The sequence below is a fragment of the Micropterus dolomieu genome, linkage group LG04 (assembly GCF_021292245.1).
Source record: "Micropterus dolomieu isolate WLL.071019.BEF.003 ecotype Adirondacks linkage group LG04, ASM2129224v1, whole genome shotgun sequence".
NCBI lineage: Eukaryota > Metazoa > Chordata > Actinopteri > Centrarchiformes > Centrarchidae > Micropterus > Micropterus dolomieu.
Genome location: NC_060153.1, coordinates 30,432,407 through 30,448,632, shown reverse-complemented (window position 1 = coordinate 30,448,632; position 16,226 = coordinate 30,432,407). Strand labels below are relative to the sequence as shown.

At 41.5% G+C, this 16,226-nt stretch overlaps 1 protein-coding gene across 1 annotated transcript; it reads left to right on the top strand.

Annotated features, from left to right (window-relative positions):
- The first annotated feature begins 1,892 nt into the window (after positions 1-1,892).
- On the top strand, positions 1,893-11,947 carry LOC123970089 (macrophage mannose receptor 1-like). Its single transcript, XM_046047957.1, has 9 exons — positions 1,893-1,947; positions 2,049-2,638; positions 3,534-3,659; positions 4,589-4,688; positions 5,673-5,741; positions 6,167-6,258; positions 10,151-10,276; positions 11,429-11,528; positions 11,712-11,947. The coding sequence occupies exons 1-9, from the start codon at positions 1,938-1,940 to the stop codon at positions 11,777-11,779; spliced, it is 1,281 nt and encodes a 426-aa protein (XP_045903913.1). The 5' UTR covers positions 1,893-1,937; the 3' UTR covers positions 11,780-11,947.
- Positions 11,948-16,226: the final 4,279 nt, after the last annotated feature.

Below are 16,226 nucleotides of genomic sequence, written 5' to 3'. Positions count from 1 at the left end.
ATATTACGACTTTATTCTGGTGATTATTTTTACTCCTCAATGTGGCCCTAATAGTTCATAAAACAAATGAATTTTAAGGCAAAAGTGTTTTAGATTCAGACTCTTATTTTTTCTCCACACACAGCTGCAATTAGGTCCAGTGGGATTTTTAAAGCTAATCTCCATATTTATTATAATGATGTGGACCAAATGACTGTGTAATGAAAGATTCAAAGAAAGAACTTTGAATTCAGAATTTACAGTTCATAATTACTTTAAAATTGTAAATTAATTTGACCTATTGCATGCCCCTTTTGATCAGTAAACTAAGCTAAAAAATTAAAATGATACTAGCAAGCAAAGTCATGCTAATTAGATATTCATGGTATGGAAGCACTGTGTGGAAGTATTTTGGGTTCTGCACCGTACATGGTAAAATTACCCACAAAGATAAGGCTACTTTGTTAAAAGCAGCTGCCTTACATTAAACCAGAACAAATGTGAGGACGCACCTGCTAGCTTGGCACCCAAATGTACAACTTCATTCGACTGCTTACTCAAGACACAGTTTACGCGTCTTATTAATTTTTAACAAATCACATGTAGGTTTCGAGTCGTTCGAACTTGACTTTTTAAAAACATCTTCCTCAGTTCCCCTCAGCTTTACAGAGCTTTTTAGCTGCTTGTGGCTCATTGTTTTGGCTTTCTGGCCTGCAAAGTAGATTTATTTAGCATTTTACAGCATAGGTTTGTATAACGAGATAAAATTTTAGTTGCCTTTATGCTTCTCACAACAACAAACTTTATATACAAAAATAATATACAACAGGTGGGTGAATGAATAAGTGAATACTGGACTAATGTGGGAGATAAAAATCTGCTGTGACACTAACATGTACATTCATCACAACTCCAAATAAATGCCTGTGTTGCTCCGTTTAGGCTCGGTCTGTCCATTAGCAAATGTTTGCTATCTAGTTTGCCACAACAGCAGTTTAAGGCACTAATATGTCAGTGTGATTTGTTTGTCCTCAAATGCAAAAACTCCAAAAAATGTTTTTTCCCTTAGTTCAGCGTGCTGAAAACCCCTCTTCTTGTAACATTACTGCAGTGGTTGTGATCAATACATATTTAAGCTTATTTAGACAGTTGACTAGTTATTTCAATGTGACAGGCAGCGATTTCACACGGTCTCAGGTCTAAAAACTATAATGTAATCTTATCAGGTCTCAATACACTAAAGTAAATAGCAACGACTACAGCAGCACAAGGTTAAATACCCAAAGATTAAATGCGCGTTTTGTTCCACCTTCTTAAGAGCACAGTAGAAAGTGATTACTTATCATTTCTTATGCATAGAGAAAATACAGCCACTTTAATAAAACCACAAAACATTGATGATGAGCCCATTAAAGTTACTGAGAAGATTCTTCTCAAATCAGATCAGTCTATAAATTTTTATTTCCTGTGGGTGGATGAAATTATGAATATTATATAATAAATAATTGAGTCCCTTACTGTATTGTCTTTCTGTGCTGGTACACTGTGCAAACTCTACTAAATGTCTTTCCTTCCTCAGGTTAGCCTAGGCTTTATAATATCAATTACATTTATGTTTTCAAACTGGCAAAAATATATCAATCACCATTTATTTACATAGCACTTTACAGCAGGGGTCCAAAGTGCTTTACGTAAACCAAGAAAAAAACAACACGGCATTCAATAAAAGACAAGAAAAAACATGAAGCCTAGAAAACAGTAAGCCAGATAAGGTTACCTAAAAACATGAGAAGAAGAGGGAAGTTGTTGCACCACTACTGCGTATTAAAAGCCATTCTAAATAAATAAGTTTTGATTTAAAATGAACAACATCTGTTATAGTGCGAACGGGGGAGCTTGTTCCAGAGTTTTGGGGCAGCAGCAGCGAAGGCTCGGGACTTCTAAAGCCCCCTGATCCGATGATTTATGGCAGATATTATATTTATTATTTATTTTTAAAGCTCTTTTTCAACAGAGGGTTTTACATGATGATCTGTTTGCACTAATTCAGGCTTTTCTTCTTTTCACAGTGCCTCCTTTCACAGTAGATGCTGTCACTGGTGCCACCACAGTCACTGTGAATTTCAACCACTCTTCTTTCCACACTCCTACATCACCTACAACTACACCTACAACCATACCTACATCTACACCTACACCTACAACCATACCTACAACTACACCTACTCCTACTTGTTGTATTACTACAACTACTAGGCCTACACCTACAACTACACCTACAACTACACCTACACCTACAACCAGACCTATAACTACAACTACACCTACAACCACACCTATACCTCCTACACCTACACCTACAACCACACCTACAACTACTACGCCTTGTTGTGACAATACACCTACACCTCCTACACCTACAACTACTACGACTTGTGACAGTACACCTACACCTACACCTCCTACGCCTACAACCACAGCTACACCTGCAACTACTACGCCTTGTTGTGGCACTACGCCATCTCCATCAACACCAAACCCTGTTACACGAACAATTCCTCCCTCAAAGAGCCAGTTTATGTGTCCTAATGGATGGGAGGTGTTCCAGGGACTTTGCTACTACTTTGAGAATGAGGGCATGACCTGGCCTCAGGCTCAGGTAAACTCAAACAGCACCGCAGTGCCAAACACGCTCTCTGAAGGCAGGCTGATTGGTTTTCCACTTTTTCAAGCCACTGTTTTCTATTAATGCTATTTTTATAAGCACATAAATGGATTTATCATTTGGTCATTTTGTAGTAGTGATACATTTCTATCTTACAATTTCTATTTTGGTGTCAACACATGGCGTGGAGCGCTGTGTCGCTCCATCAAATTAGTTTTTTTCCGTTGGTGCACTCAGGTTATTTCCTTGACTGCGGCGGTTTGGTATCTTGTTGACTTGCTATGCGTCCTGGTGGGAGGAGATGCGCAGTAGAGGCTGTGGTGATGAAAAATGAGCTATCTCCGCAATCAAGTCAGATTTCCAACTTAAAATCTTTATTATAATTTATAATTATTTCTATCAACGTTTTGACACAGTTTATATTCATGCTTCAAACAAGGAAAAAAAAATATGATGGCATGTGAATTCTTGAATCAAGTCAGGAAGGATGAAAAACATTCTTGTATTAAAACATTCTAGATATTTTAGGATCCACAGTATTAAGGTTACTTTTTACAAGCTGTCACTTGTGTGGTGCACTGTATGTGCAGTGTTTTTATCTTATCAACAAAACTGTGGATTTGTGTGCTTTCAGTGGATACTTCAACACAAAGTACCAAAAAGCATTTTTATATTGTAATTGTACTTTCAAGCATTTTCAAGTCAAATAATGTTGTTATCAAATTTAAGTTTCAGTTAGAAGGAATCCTCACGGCCTGTTTTTTAACCTCACATCTGACCACCATCTACGCAGGAAATGACCTGTCTTTATAGCTTGATCATGAGCACTTCAGGAAGTCTGACTCTGATGTGTCTCTCTTTGTCCCTCTGTCTTCTTCGCCTCCAACAGTCCAACTGTGCCATGCTTGAGTCCAGGTTGGTCTCCGTCCACAGTATTCAGGAGTACGCTTTTCTCCAGCAGTTCACCAACAATAATGGATGGGCAGACGCTTGGCTGGGCGGTTTCTACCTACAGGTACAAAGAACATCATGATATTAAATTATTTAGCCATAGTGGTAGTATTCTGCAGCACCACAAAGAAAGGCATTCAAGACAAGCAAGAAAAAGGTGAATTGTTTAAATATGTTAAATATAGTTTTTATAGACTGAGGTAGTGACATTTCGGGTGTAGGGGTAAATCAGAAAATTCTACAGAACACCACCAGATAAACACTTTTTAGATGATTTGAGATTTGAAACACCTTCCCATATAAATATGCATCATGATAATACACTGATTTGAGTATGTTATAAGTGTTGTAACTGAAGACCGGGAGATTGTGATGAAAGTCATGAAACTTGACATAATGGCCACGCTGCAAACCCTGAACCACACACTACTCAAAAGACATATTTGTATTCAGTGTACCTATTGATGTGCTACCATGCTGTTTTAATCATCTGCCAAGAGCTTTGTTTTTTGTCATATTCAAGACAGGTTCAAGCCTTCCTGCATCCATTCAGAACTCCCTCTATATTTCTATCCAGTGTATAGTCATAATGTGAAACCCCACAATGAAACTGATTCGGTTCAGTAAGATAGCGTTGGCCCCACTCGGCTCACTCTGTTATTATTATGGCTAACACAGGAAATAAAGAAAAGCTTAATACCAGGAAGTAAAAGCTGCAGTTTTCTATATTAATGTACTTTCCCCCCCTAGTTTTCAGAATGCATTTGGGAGCTCAGTGTTATGACTGCTAATGTGGTGTTGGCCCATATACATACAGAGATAATTGAATTGTGTTTTCCTTATGTGTTTTTGCTCAATATGTTCTTGCTTTAATGTGATTTATTCAACTGTGCTTATTTTTATGTGTTGCTATTTTTATTCCTTCATATGTTTGATTGTTATTTTAACTCCACTGTACAATAAAGCACTGATGATCTTGTGCTTTCCCTCCAGGACAACTGGTTGTGGCTTGATGGATCCTGGTTCTATAACAACAGCTGGAGCATCGAGTCCCCAGACAGCAGCAACCCCTGCCTACTGCTTAATTCTAATGGTAAAAAGACAAACATATGAAGGTCCAAGGACTCTAATATCACAGCGTGCAATCGATTTTAAAGCTGCAGTCGACTACAATTGAACATGCAAAACCTTTCGCTCGTATCGAGTTTGTACGTGAGCAGAAGGAAAACCTCATCCCTCGTAGGGCTTGCTCTCCACAGCGGTAGTCTTTCCAGGACCCTGATCCCCCTCGCCATGACTCAACTTCTGAAAGACACCCTTCCAGTGCTCGGTGGAGCGCCCCGGGTTTCAGAGGCAGCTGTGACAACGTCTAACAGCAGGATGAGATGCTAGCACACGACTATCCCTTCTCAAAAGTTATTCCCCTCTGTTTGTTATCATGCCTCTTTGTAACTCTTCAATACGAGTGTCATTGCATCGAACATAATGAGCCCGAAGCCTCGTGTGGCGCCAGAACTTGATCACACACATGTTTTGTACTATACGCTGTTGTTGGCAAAGGAGGGATGGGCAGCTTTTTCATTGCTTGTGGTTCTTTCTCAGACAATGTGTTTGCAAAGCCTGTCTTGTAGCTGCGTGCTGAAGATACTGAGGAGAGGGGAGCTGCCCAACGTATGCAGGAGCAGGGATTGACACTGCGTTAGATACTCCTGCCTCTGATTGGCAAAGGAACCAGATTTTTTCTCAGATTACTTGTCAAAGTAACCACTATCAGGATATAGTGACAGATTCTGCAAATATTCCAAACTGTTATTTTATTGAAGGTACCTAGTGAGCCTTTAAAGACTGAAGCAGAATATATATTTGTGTATGGTTGTGTTTCTAAATGATGGAAAATGATCAATAAATTATTGGTCTGCAGCCAGTAGTAAAAATTTAGCTTGTCACGCACATAGACTTCATTTTCATAATGAAAATTCAAAGCTTTTTGACATTAGTGTGAGTTCTGGCATTTACATTACATTACAACACTCTGCTCTATTGTTCTCATGGCCTTTTTTTAATCTTCTCTTCTCAGAGGGATGGAGCAATTCCCCATGCAACTCTGGTGGCTTTTCCTCCATCTGTGTAAAGAACTCCAATGTCCGTAAGTCAAATTTATTTTCTTTGCATCACATAACATATAGGGAGCCTCATAATGAAGTTACAACGTAAAACACACATACATTCAGACTGAGACAAAGGTTTTTACTTTATTAGCTTGGCTTGTTTTTAAAAATTAAATTAAAAACTTTTTGACCTTAAATACCAAGGCATTAACCTCCATTGGCCTCTCATTTGAATGACTGGAGGCCTTTATAAGTTCTGTTATCACAAAAGCCCGGAACAATTTAGTTTGAGAATCCACTCACACATGTGCTCGATCAACAGTCGGCTCTTTGGTTTCTGGCTTTAAGGGAGAATTGAAGTATGCAAGTTCTGTACCGAGATTTAGTGATTGAGTAGATTTGAACCCACAGGATTGTTGCAGTGTGCGACATGTATAATGTTGTTTTTGTTTGACGTTCACAGCAGCAGCGATGGTGTGTCCTGAAGGCTGGACGGGGTTCCAGGGCCGCTGTTACTACTACAACTCTGACTCTCTGACCTGGCCTGAAGCTGATGTAAATAACACATTATAACTGGCACCAGAGTGCGCCTCATGTCCATATTGTTTATGCTACTAGATAAACAAGCAGTCATAGATTAGAGAAATACAAATTCATCCATCCATCCATCCATCCATCTGCTTATCCGGGGTCGGGTCGCGGGGGCAGCAGCTCCAGCAGGGGACCCCAAACGTCTCTTTCCCGAGCCACATTAACCAGCTCTGACTGGGGGATCCCGAGGCGTTCCCAGGCCAGTGTGGAGATATAATCTCTCCACCTAGTCCTGGGTCTTCCCCGAGGCCTCCTCCCAGCTGGACGTGCCTGGAACACCTCCCTAGGGAGGCTTCCAGGAGGCATCCTTACCAGATGCCTAAACCACCTCAAGTGGCTCTTCTCAACGCAAAGGGGAAGCGGCTCTACGCCTGAGGAAACCCATTTTGGCCGCTTGTACCCGCGATCTCGTTCTTTCGGTCACGTGTTGAAGTCTCCCAGCAGAACTACGGAGTCCACTACTGGAGCCCCATACAGAACTCCATTCAGGGTTTCCAAGAAGGCCGAATACTCCGAACTGCTGTTTGGTGCATATGCACAAACAACAGAGTTCCCCCCCCCCCACTACCCGAAGGCATAGGGAGGCGACCCTCTCGTTCACCGGAGTAAACTCCAACATATCCCCACACCCGCCTGGCGCCTCACACCTTGAGCAACTCCAGTGAAGAATAGGGTCCATCCCCTATCGAGGAGTACGGTTCCAGAACCGGGACTGTGCGTGGAGGTCAGCCCCACCAGATCTAATTGGTAGCGCTCCATCTCCCACGCAAGTTCCGGCTCCTTCCCCCACAGAGAGGTGACGTTCCACGTCCCCAGAGCCAGCCTCTGCCGCCTGGATCTGGTCCGTCGAGGCCCCTGACCTTCACTGCCACCCATGTGGCAGCGCACCCGACCCCTGTGGATCTTCCGATGGATGGTGGGTCCAAAGGATGGAGAAGGGGGTGCCACGTTGCTTTTATGGGCAGTGCCCGGCCGGGCTCCGTGGCAAACCCAGCCACCAGGCGCTCGCCGGTGAGCCCTCCCTCTGGGCCTGGCTCCAGACAGGGGCCCCGGGTTTCCTCATTTCATCAGGCATCTTTATGAACCATTCTCAGTCTGGCCCCTCACGTGGAACCACTTTGCCTTGGGAGACCCTACCAGGAGCGCTAGGCTCCAGATAACACAGCCTCCAGGCTCACCGGGGAACGCAAACCTCTCCACCACGATAAGTTCCCGGAGAGGAATACAAATTCAATCAATCAATGACAAAGTAGGGGCGAGAGACTGAGAAAGAGAGGGAGACGGGCGGACTTGTGGATCCGGTTCAAAATCGAGGTTTAAAGTCGGCAGGTTTCTGGATCAAGATGGGAGACACTCTGTCTATTCTAACTACCAAAATGGTGTTGCACACTGATGCTAGGCTGCCGCACCAAAATCGGTCGGACACCCCGCACTAATACACCATCCTTCCATTTAAGGGCTCATATTAGGGGTGTGATGAAACACTTAGCCCATGAAACGTAACATTGCAGAAGATTGGCGCCATGACAACAAGACAAGAATATATTTTTATTTTTCTACTACTTAGAAAAAATATTTACTGATGAAATATTTGATAGAGGGGGTTTGGGGCTCCTCCCCCAAAGATTTTGAGGATTAAACACTTAATTTCCTGCATTCTGGAGACATTTTCTGCACCAATTTATGGTGTAAATGTCTTTATTTTTATAAAGGGAAGCACAAAGTTCCGGTGGCAGGGTACAATTCAGAATATAAAAATATAATAGAATTAATAAAAATTTATAATAGAACCTTTCTCATAGCATTTTTATTTGTTAATTAACATTTTTTGGTGCAAGCTATTTTTCAGGACATTTTTAACATCTGCCATTGCAAAAAGTGGTGGCTACATGTCCCCAGCGTCCCCAGTGTAAATCCCCCTCCCTCCCTGCTCCCTCCCTACACGTTGAGCAACTCCATGTTTTCCGCTTCACCTCCACTCTCCTCTCTCTGTCCCTCGGCCCGGTCCCTCTACGCTGTCTCACGCCTCCTCCTCTGCCTGGCAGTGGCCACGGCTTTCCTTTACTCCTTCGAGTGCCTGCACTTCGTCGGGTACTGCAGCTGATGTTGAAGCTACAGCAGCCCCGGAAGCAAACATATCGGTTATTTTCATGCATTTGGTGTCCTCTGTCTGAAGATTTTTTTATGGCCCCCAACGCAAGAAAGAGAGGGCAGAGGGAGTGGGGGCTAGTAAGAGAGGTGATTGGGCCAGCCAAATGTCAGTATAAAAAATAACCCAATGGGGCTCTGTCCGTGCTTTATGGGCCGATCGTTGGCATAAAAAATACAGTTATATAAATAAATAATTTATGTTACACCAGCCCCAAAGGTTTGTCAGCCCACCGGGCATTTGCACGGTAGTCCAGATTACCAGTCCAGCCCTGGCTGCAGATGTCCCGTGGCGTGTGTGTGTGTGTGTGTGTGTGGGGTTAGTAAACAGGAAGGAGGAGGAAAAAAAGGCACACAAAACAAGATTTACAAGATCTGGTTTGCCTCAGCAGGTGCAGCATACCACAATCTATCATTCAGCCATCAGCAGTGAATTTTACATTCAACAGGGGGTGCAGGTTTTGGCTCAGATAGACTGTGCTAATGTCTCTGCACTCAGACAGGAGCTAACACCAAAAACTATACAAATCCTAATTATTGTGGCAAACAGCAGCGACACAGTTATAGAATCATCTTCTGCCTAGACATACAAAGCCTCTCATGTCATAGCAATTAGGTGCATCAGTCCTTTTAGGAAATCCGGAAGTTATCTTCTTCTTAACTGAGTACTACATTGAGTTTATCAGTCTTCTTCTGCAGGTGGAAGTTTGGCTGTGTAAACAACAACTCTTCTCAGAAATCCAACATAAAATGTGTTCTCACACAAAAGTAAAAGAGAGGTAAAAAGCGAAAAACAGAGCAGCTTGTCCCGTGAGTCAAGTCTGTGGTCAGGAAATACAGAGTTCAGCGCTAACAGAAACTACCTCCTTTGCTGGTGCAGCTGGGAATGTGTGTTTACAGTTCACTGAAGAACTGGGAAACGGCACAGAGCTCTGAGCTCAGCTTGTATTTATATCTTCAGATATAAAATGGCCGCACCTCCGGGGTTTCCTCCACATCCATTAAGGCTCAACCAATAGAAACCCTCTCTTTGGGTTCAGCTTAAAATTCACAGTTAAGTAACTGACAGAGGATTTTGGGGAATTTCTTTGTTTTGTTTCAGCCAGGCCGCACGGTCAGGTTTTTCCTGTTCTGGGTAAAGCCGGTCTCTCTTTGACTTAAGGCCTGCACTTGTTTTCAGGGTTGTGAGGCCCCACAAGTCATACATGGAGGTCGGAATCTTCCAGAGCACATTTTCAACCTCCAACCTAAAAGCGTTCTAGGTGCATTTTGTGAAGAGAAGATGACTTTCAGAGATTATTTACTGTAACCAGCCACCTATTAACATTGGCAAAATATTACTACGTCAATTTACAGAACTGCTTCTCCATGAAGTTCTCAAGTAGGAACTCTGAGTTCCATTGTACTTTTTCTAGTTTTGAGTTTTCAGTGTTGGAGTTATGGCAGGTTTAAAGTAATCACACAGTTAAAAAAGGGGTCTTCAAGTCTAATACAACAGACTTGTTTATCCCCTTCTCAAACTGAGTTTACTATCACTTTGTTTCTCTCATTCCACCCTCAATCACTTTAATTTCCTTCTCCTCCCCTCATATTTCTCCCTCTTCATTGTTACTGTCTACCCCACCTATGCACTTGGCTTCACCTCTTTTTCTCCATCTCCATCTCTATTCCACGCTTCATCCTTCTCCGTCTTCTTTCTCTCCGCCAGTCTAACTGCGCTGATCTCGATGCCAGCCTGGTCTCAGTCCACAGCCGTGAGCAGTATTACTTCCTCTATCAGCAAACTGTTGCTAATGACATCTCTCCAGCCTGGCTCGGTGGATTCTATCTTGAGGTGAGATGACTAAACAACACATTAAACACTAAGCATCTTTCCTTTGGGCCAAAAAAAACACAAACTGTGACAAATTATGCATGTTATGCCCCCAAGTACAGGGCAGAGTCACCTCACAGTGCATGGCAAACTAGCTCGGCCTGTACCAACAGCCTGCGAGAGAACAGAACACAGTCTATCATTACTTGTTCTCCAGCAGTACCTCCACTCCCTCTAATGCACCAGGTGCATGTATGTAACAGACAACTATGTCTGAGTAACAAAAAGCCATCACTTCTATTGAGAAAGCAATCATGTCTAAAAATGGCTCCTGGCTGATGTCTGTGAAGGTGTTCAGCCATCGCGAAAATGTCTTTGAGTATCTTCAACCTAGTCCAGTTGCCCTTGATTTTAACCTTCCTCGGGCTGCTGGTTGTTTTCTATTTCAGCAGAGAAAAAGGCGCCTATGATTGAATGAGGGCAATGCAAGCAAGTATGCAGCTGATGTAGACATTAAAACAAGAGTTTGTGTGTAACTATGGTTCTTTTGATGTAAGACCATCAGATAAAGCTAGGGACAGGAGGGCGAAGTGGTGTGTGTCTGACTTTAAATGTATCTTCAAGCTATAACCGGGTGTTGAGTGTCACGGAAACTCAAAAATCAGTTCTTATCTAGCGCACATGAGAGTTGGTACTTGCTAAGTTAGGAATAGTTTGACACTTTGGGCAAAGAATTCAATGAGAAGATCGATACCACTCTCACGTCTTAAGTTTGGAGTTTAGCTTAGCATAAAGGCTCGAGGGGGCAACAATGTCACTGCGCCTGACTGTTTCAACCATTTTGTCAAGAAACAGTTACAGCACATAACTCCCTCTATAACCACAACTTGTTTACATCTCTATTTGTCTATGAATTACAAACAAATCAGTAAACACGTTGATCAGTGAGCTTAAACAGGTCGGAAGGTGTATTTTTTCGCTCTCTGCTAGCTGTTTCCCATAGATTTGAATCTTTAGCGAATGACCATGTAGCTTAAACTTTGTATTTAAGAAACACAAATGGAAAGGTGTCAATCCTATCTTTTTGACTCTCAGCAAGAATCAGTGTACTTATTAAAATGGAATTAAATCAGACTTTTTAATAAAGGATAATATTTCACTTCTTCACTCCAGGGCCAGTGGCTGTGGCTCGATGGTTCCTGGTTCTATGAGGGATTCTTTGATCAGATGTCTCCGGAAAGCACCAACTCGTGCCTTTCAACATTCAATGCTGGTAAGATAACACGTTTACACACTTGGTGGTTTCTCCAAACAAAATATATTGTATTAAAAAATGATTTTATGATCCACCTGCAGCCTGAAGTAGATCTATGAATTATGACAGTTTTTGTACAGTATTGCTTTAGCCATTTCTTCGCAACCTTTGCAACAACCATTATACTTTCTGTCTTTACAGATGGTTGGAGCAATTATGACTGTGATAACACCTTCCCTTCGTTTTGTGTGAAGTATGAGGCTGTGTGAAGGATGCACTTTGAATCTACAACCCACACAGACAGGACAGACAGAGTGATGGAATATATTAGTCAAGTATTATTCGAATCCAAATGTATTCTTACCAAAATTGAAAAGTACTGTATCTGTCTTGTGCACATTTTCCAGAGAAATTAAAGAATAATTTATCATCCCAGACTTTCAATGTGGTAGTTTAGATTTTTATCTGTAACCACTGACTCTCTGTTATTCCTGCTCACAAAGCATTTCCATAGCTACTTGTGCTGTCCACTGTCAATCATTCAGAAGCTGGATTCACTCACTTATTCACAGAAAAACAGTTCACTGTCTGGGTTTAGCTCCAGAGAGGAAGCTAAAATGTTACATTATTATATTTCCTTAGCAAACATCTTGAAAACAGTAACATCAGATCAGATCACTGACATGGACATGAGTTGAACTACTGTAAGCAAGATGCTTTTTAACAATGCAACAGGTCAACCGGCTAAACCAACTTCAGAACAGGTGATATTTTTGGGGGGCAGAGGAAACTGTTTTACTAATCAGGAGTTACAGTGTGTGATTCTGCAGATGCATGCACATTTTGCATTAAAACAACTTGTTAATTCATTTCACTCTTATCATTATTTGTTTGCGTAATGGTTCTCGCTTTCAGTGTTACTTTTTATCTACTTCTGGTTTAGTTTCTGTTATTAAAATTCATCCTGAGGGGAAAATATCTGTGTGTACCAGATTTCAAGGCAATCCAAGTGTCAACATTAAGGTGGCACTAATGGAAAAGTCAGGGGATCATCTAAGTTGGTGTGCTTCATCCTCTGTTGACCATGGATCTATGTACAAAGTTTCATGGTGATATTTTAGTCTGGACTGAATTGGTGGACCGACCCAGTTGACTGAACGACATTGTGGTCCCTAAAACCAGTTTGGCTAAAAACACAGAAACCTCTATTGTTTCAAATGTCAGCGACGAACACGTGACTATATCCATCTTAATCTACCTACCTGTAAGAGCCTGACACATGCAGTAGGCTAACTGTAAACACAGAAACACAGAAGCCCCATGGTCTGTTTAAGCTAATGTGCTCTTTGAGGCTGTTTACAGTAGTGGTGATATGTTCACTGCCACGCTACACAGCAGAAATCTTGATGTTGGCTAGTAGTTTATTAACAGTCATTTTTAAGTCTTCACACTGGGTGTTTTTAGCATGAACGTGTTAGCCTTCTTGACATTTTAGCTGTCAATAATAGACACAGGGTGTAAAACCCCAAGCCAGAGGCCAGGCAGTATGTGACTGGCCAATCAGAGCAGAGATCTAGCAAAAACGTCCAGTGAACAGTTAATGTGTCATCACATTAACTACTACCTTTACATTGTTGATGCTCCAATTTTGAACTTTTGTTTGGCTTTTTACTTTAAAAAAGTTTGCAGTGTTTGTTTGCTCAGAGTTCTGTCCATCACTGACAGGCACAGAGATTTAGTTTTCTTTACGCTTTACACACTGATCCAGTATACCACCGAACCTGTATACAGATAAGAGCTGCTCTGATATCTGATCCAACCAGAGGACACCTGAAGAAATCACCTGCTGAGACGAGAAGGCAAGACCAATATTTGGCACTAGCATATCAAAGAGTTGCATTATATGTCTAATAGATGGCATTACAGTTATACAGTTATGACTTTTAAGTGATGGATTTACACATCCAAGCACTTCCTACTGATAGAAGACAGTAAAATGAGTCATACGATCTGTTTAATCTGAGCGCAGTGTGTTCCCATCTGAAACACACACACACACACACACACACACAGATATGTGCTTACTGTAACAGGGCAGCTGCTTTCTGTCAGTCTGTTTGGTTTATTTTCTTAATAACATATTAAAATGAGCTGATATTTGAGAGGAAACTTTTTACAATACTCAGTGGAGAAACTTAGGAGTGGATGTTGCTGTAATGAATATGGAATACTTTTCAGTTTACACAGGGAGTCTATTTTTATTAATCATTGGAAAGATTTTGCATCCTTTGAAGATTTAAGTCGTGTGGTTTCAATAATATGCTTTGATATTTGTTTCTAACAATCGTTTTAAGGCGTCCATTAATTGTTTGTGTGCTTTTGTAACTCATTCTCTAATGCAACCTTCTATTTTTTTTTGCACTCAGCATGATTTAACTGGGAAGCTCATCTCAGATAAGGTAAAATAGTGTGTAGTAGTCCCTTCTGACCAGCTGGGGGCAATACACAGTCACTGCAGTGATAGCTTAGGCAACAGCACAGCAGGAAAGAGTACTGAATGTGTGTTCTCAAGTAACAGTACATGTCAGCTGCTAAATATTAAACATATACTAGTTTTGAAGTCATTTTACTTTGAAGTAAAAGAGGAAGGCATGCTCCTCCCTATCTCCTGCCTACCTCTGTTTTCTCTTTTTCACTTTTGTCTTGCAATTATCTCGCCATTCTTTCCCAACTCTCAAACATTCCTCTTCGTTTTGCTCTTTTGTTCCTCTCTGTTTTTCCTCTGGCACTCTCAGGTAGAGAAATATTGATTCCTTGCAGCAGAGAGAGTATCTCCCGCAAGCAGTAAGGACAGGTAGTGTTGTCCATAAATGTCCAGCCACGTGTTGCTTCATCCACAGCATCATAGCGTGTCCATTATGTTGCTGTGGAGCATCAGTAAATAGCGTCAGTTAGTCTGTATCACCTTTGAATGCAGTGTAACACAGAGTTGTTTTATATATAGATTCCACCGGCCCACTGATTTATGAATTAATTTGTACAAAACCAAAGTATAAAAAGGCTAAGCAACCTCCCAATCTTAATGATCAGGTAAGCTTATAAGTGGCTGCTGGCTGTAGCTTTATATTTAGCACACTAGACATGAGAGATGCATTGATCTACTCATATAACTCTTGGAAAGAATTTCCGAAATGTTGCTGAGAATGTTATGTGTCAGCTTCCACGCTAATTAAGGCTACTGTGGCTATGAACAATAATGTTATTTAGCTAATTTTAAAAAATGGCTGGTAATTCCATCTCATGCGTCAGTGTTTGTGGGAAAGGAACATTTAAACACCAACAAACTGACTGGAAAAACCCTAACAAGATTAACCAGGCCTTAAGGTGAACTACCATTAGATCAGGTGACATGGTGCATCTCAGTCCTCCGTAATACCCGTGTTCCTGAGCCTTATAGTTTATTCTTAATCACAGCAGCATCTATTTTCAGCTCTGGCCTTAATCTCAGGGTTTATGTTGAGCCGTGTTGACTATGAAACATGCCTCAAATAGCACATTAGCATGCAAGCTTAGTGTACACCATTTTATAGTTAGCTGTGTGTCGCTGAGGTCAGCTCTCAGTGGAGCTGTGTCTGAGGTACCAGTCTAAGTACAGAGAGAGCGAGCAGCGGCTGTCCTACTGCAGACATAAAGACGCGTTCTTGCAAATTCCTGCCATTTATTTTCATTACAAACTAACTGTGTCCAGACATTTTAATGAGGATGAATTACCACATTTAACATAGCATTTGTGACTGGGTACCTTTTTACAATGTTTACCATATATAGTGAGTATATTATAAAAGAGAGGGACAGGAATAATGTACTAATATCATGAACCTTCAGTCAGTCACAGTGTGAAATTTAAAGGGTGATGGCAGGTGTCTCGCTAATGGAAAAGTATGGTTACACTTCATTTTACAGTGTTACTCAGCTTCCTAGCCGGTGATCATAATTCCAATGAAATTTCTAATCTACTGTTTACATTTACTGGAACTGTAGCAGCAAAATGATACACGGGGGGTGAAATGTTGAAACTAGTATGAAGGATGTGTGATCATTTGGGTGGTATTCCTATCAAGGGTGACTTTCACTGTGTGCTAGAGCAGGGGGTGTCAGTTCCTAGATGGTGTGCTGCTGCAGGAAACTGACTCAGTTTTCCGGACATCTAATTCCACAGTGGCTTAAACAACTGTTTCCACATCCTTATTCCTGTGAGGCAATGATTATATGCTAGTCATGCATGGAGGTCACCCCTCAAAAAGATCATTTATAATCTTTTTGAGGGGGGAATTTCAGTGTGACAAAACATTTTTAGAGGACTGGTGGTTAAAATAAGTAACTAACAGTATGTTAAGCTTATCTGTGTGTGATTGTTTGAGCCTGAAGAGCGTTGTGTAGTTGATGCTTGTTTCAAATCATGTAGCCACACTAATAAAGGCGTTATCTAAAACAGATTAGTTCAGTGAGACAAAGCATTCTCATAGGGTTGGTGGTTGAAATCAAAAGTAAAGTTCAACATTAGGTGGCTTAACCTCAACCTGAAGCAACACATCCCCACCAACCAACACATTCTCACTCCCGACTCGTCACATATTAACGCCTGGACAAGGCGTCGCTTTTTATAACGCCCTGGGTAGCCAATTAGTGTCATTTATAGACATTAAGGGCCCCTCG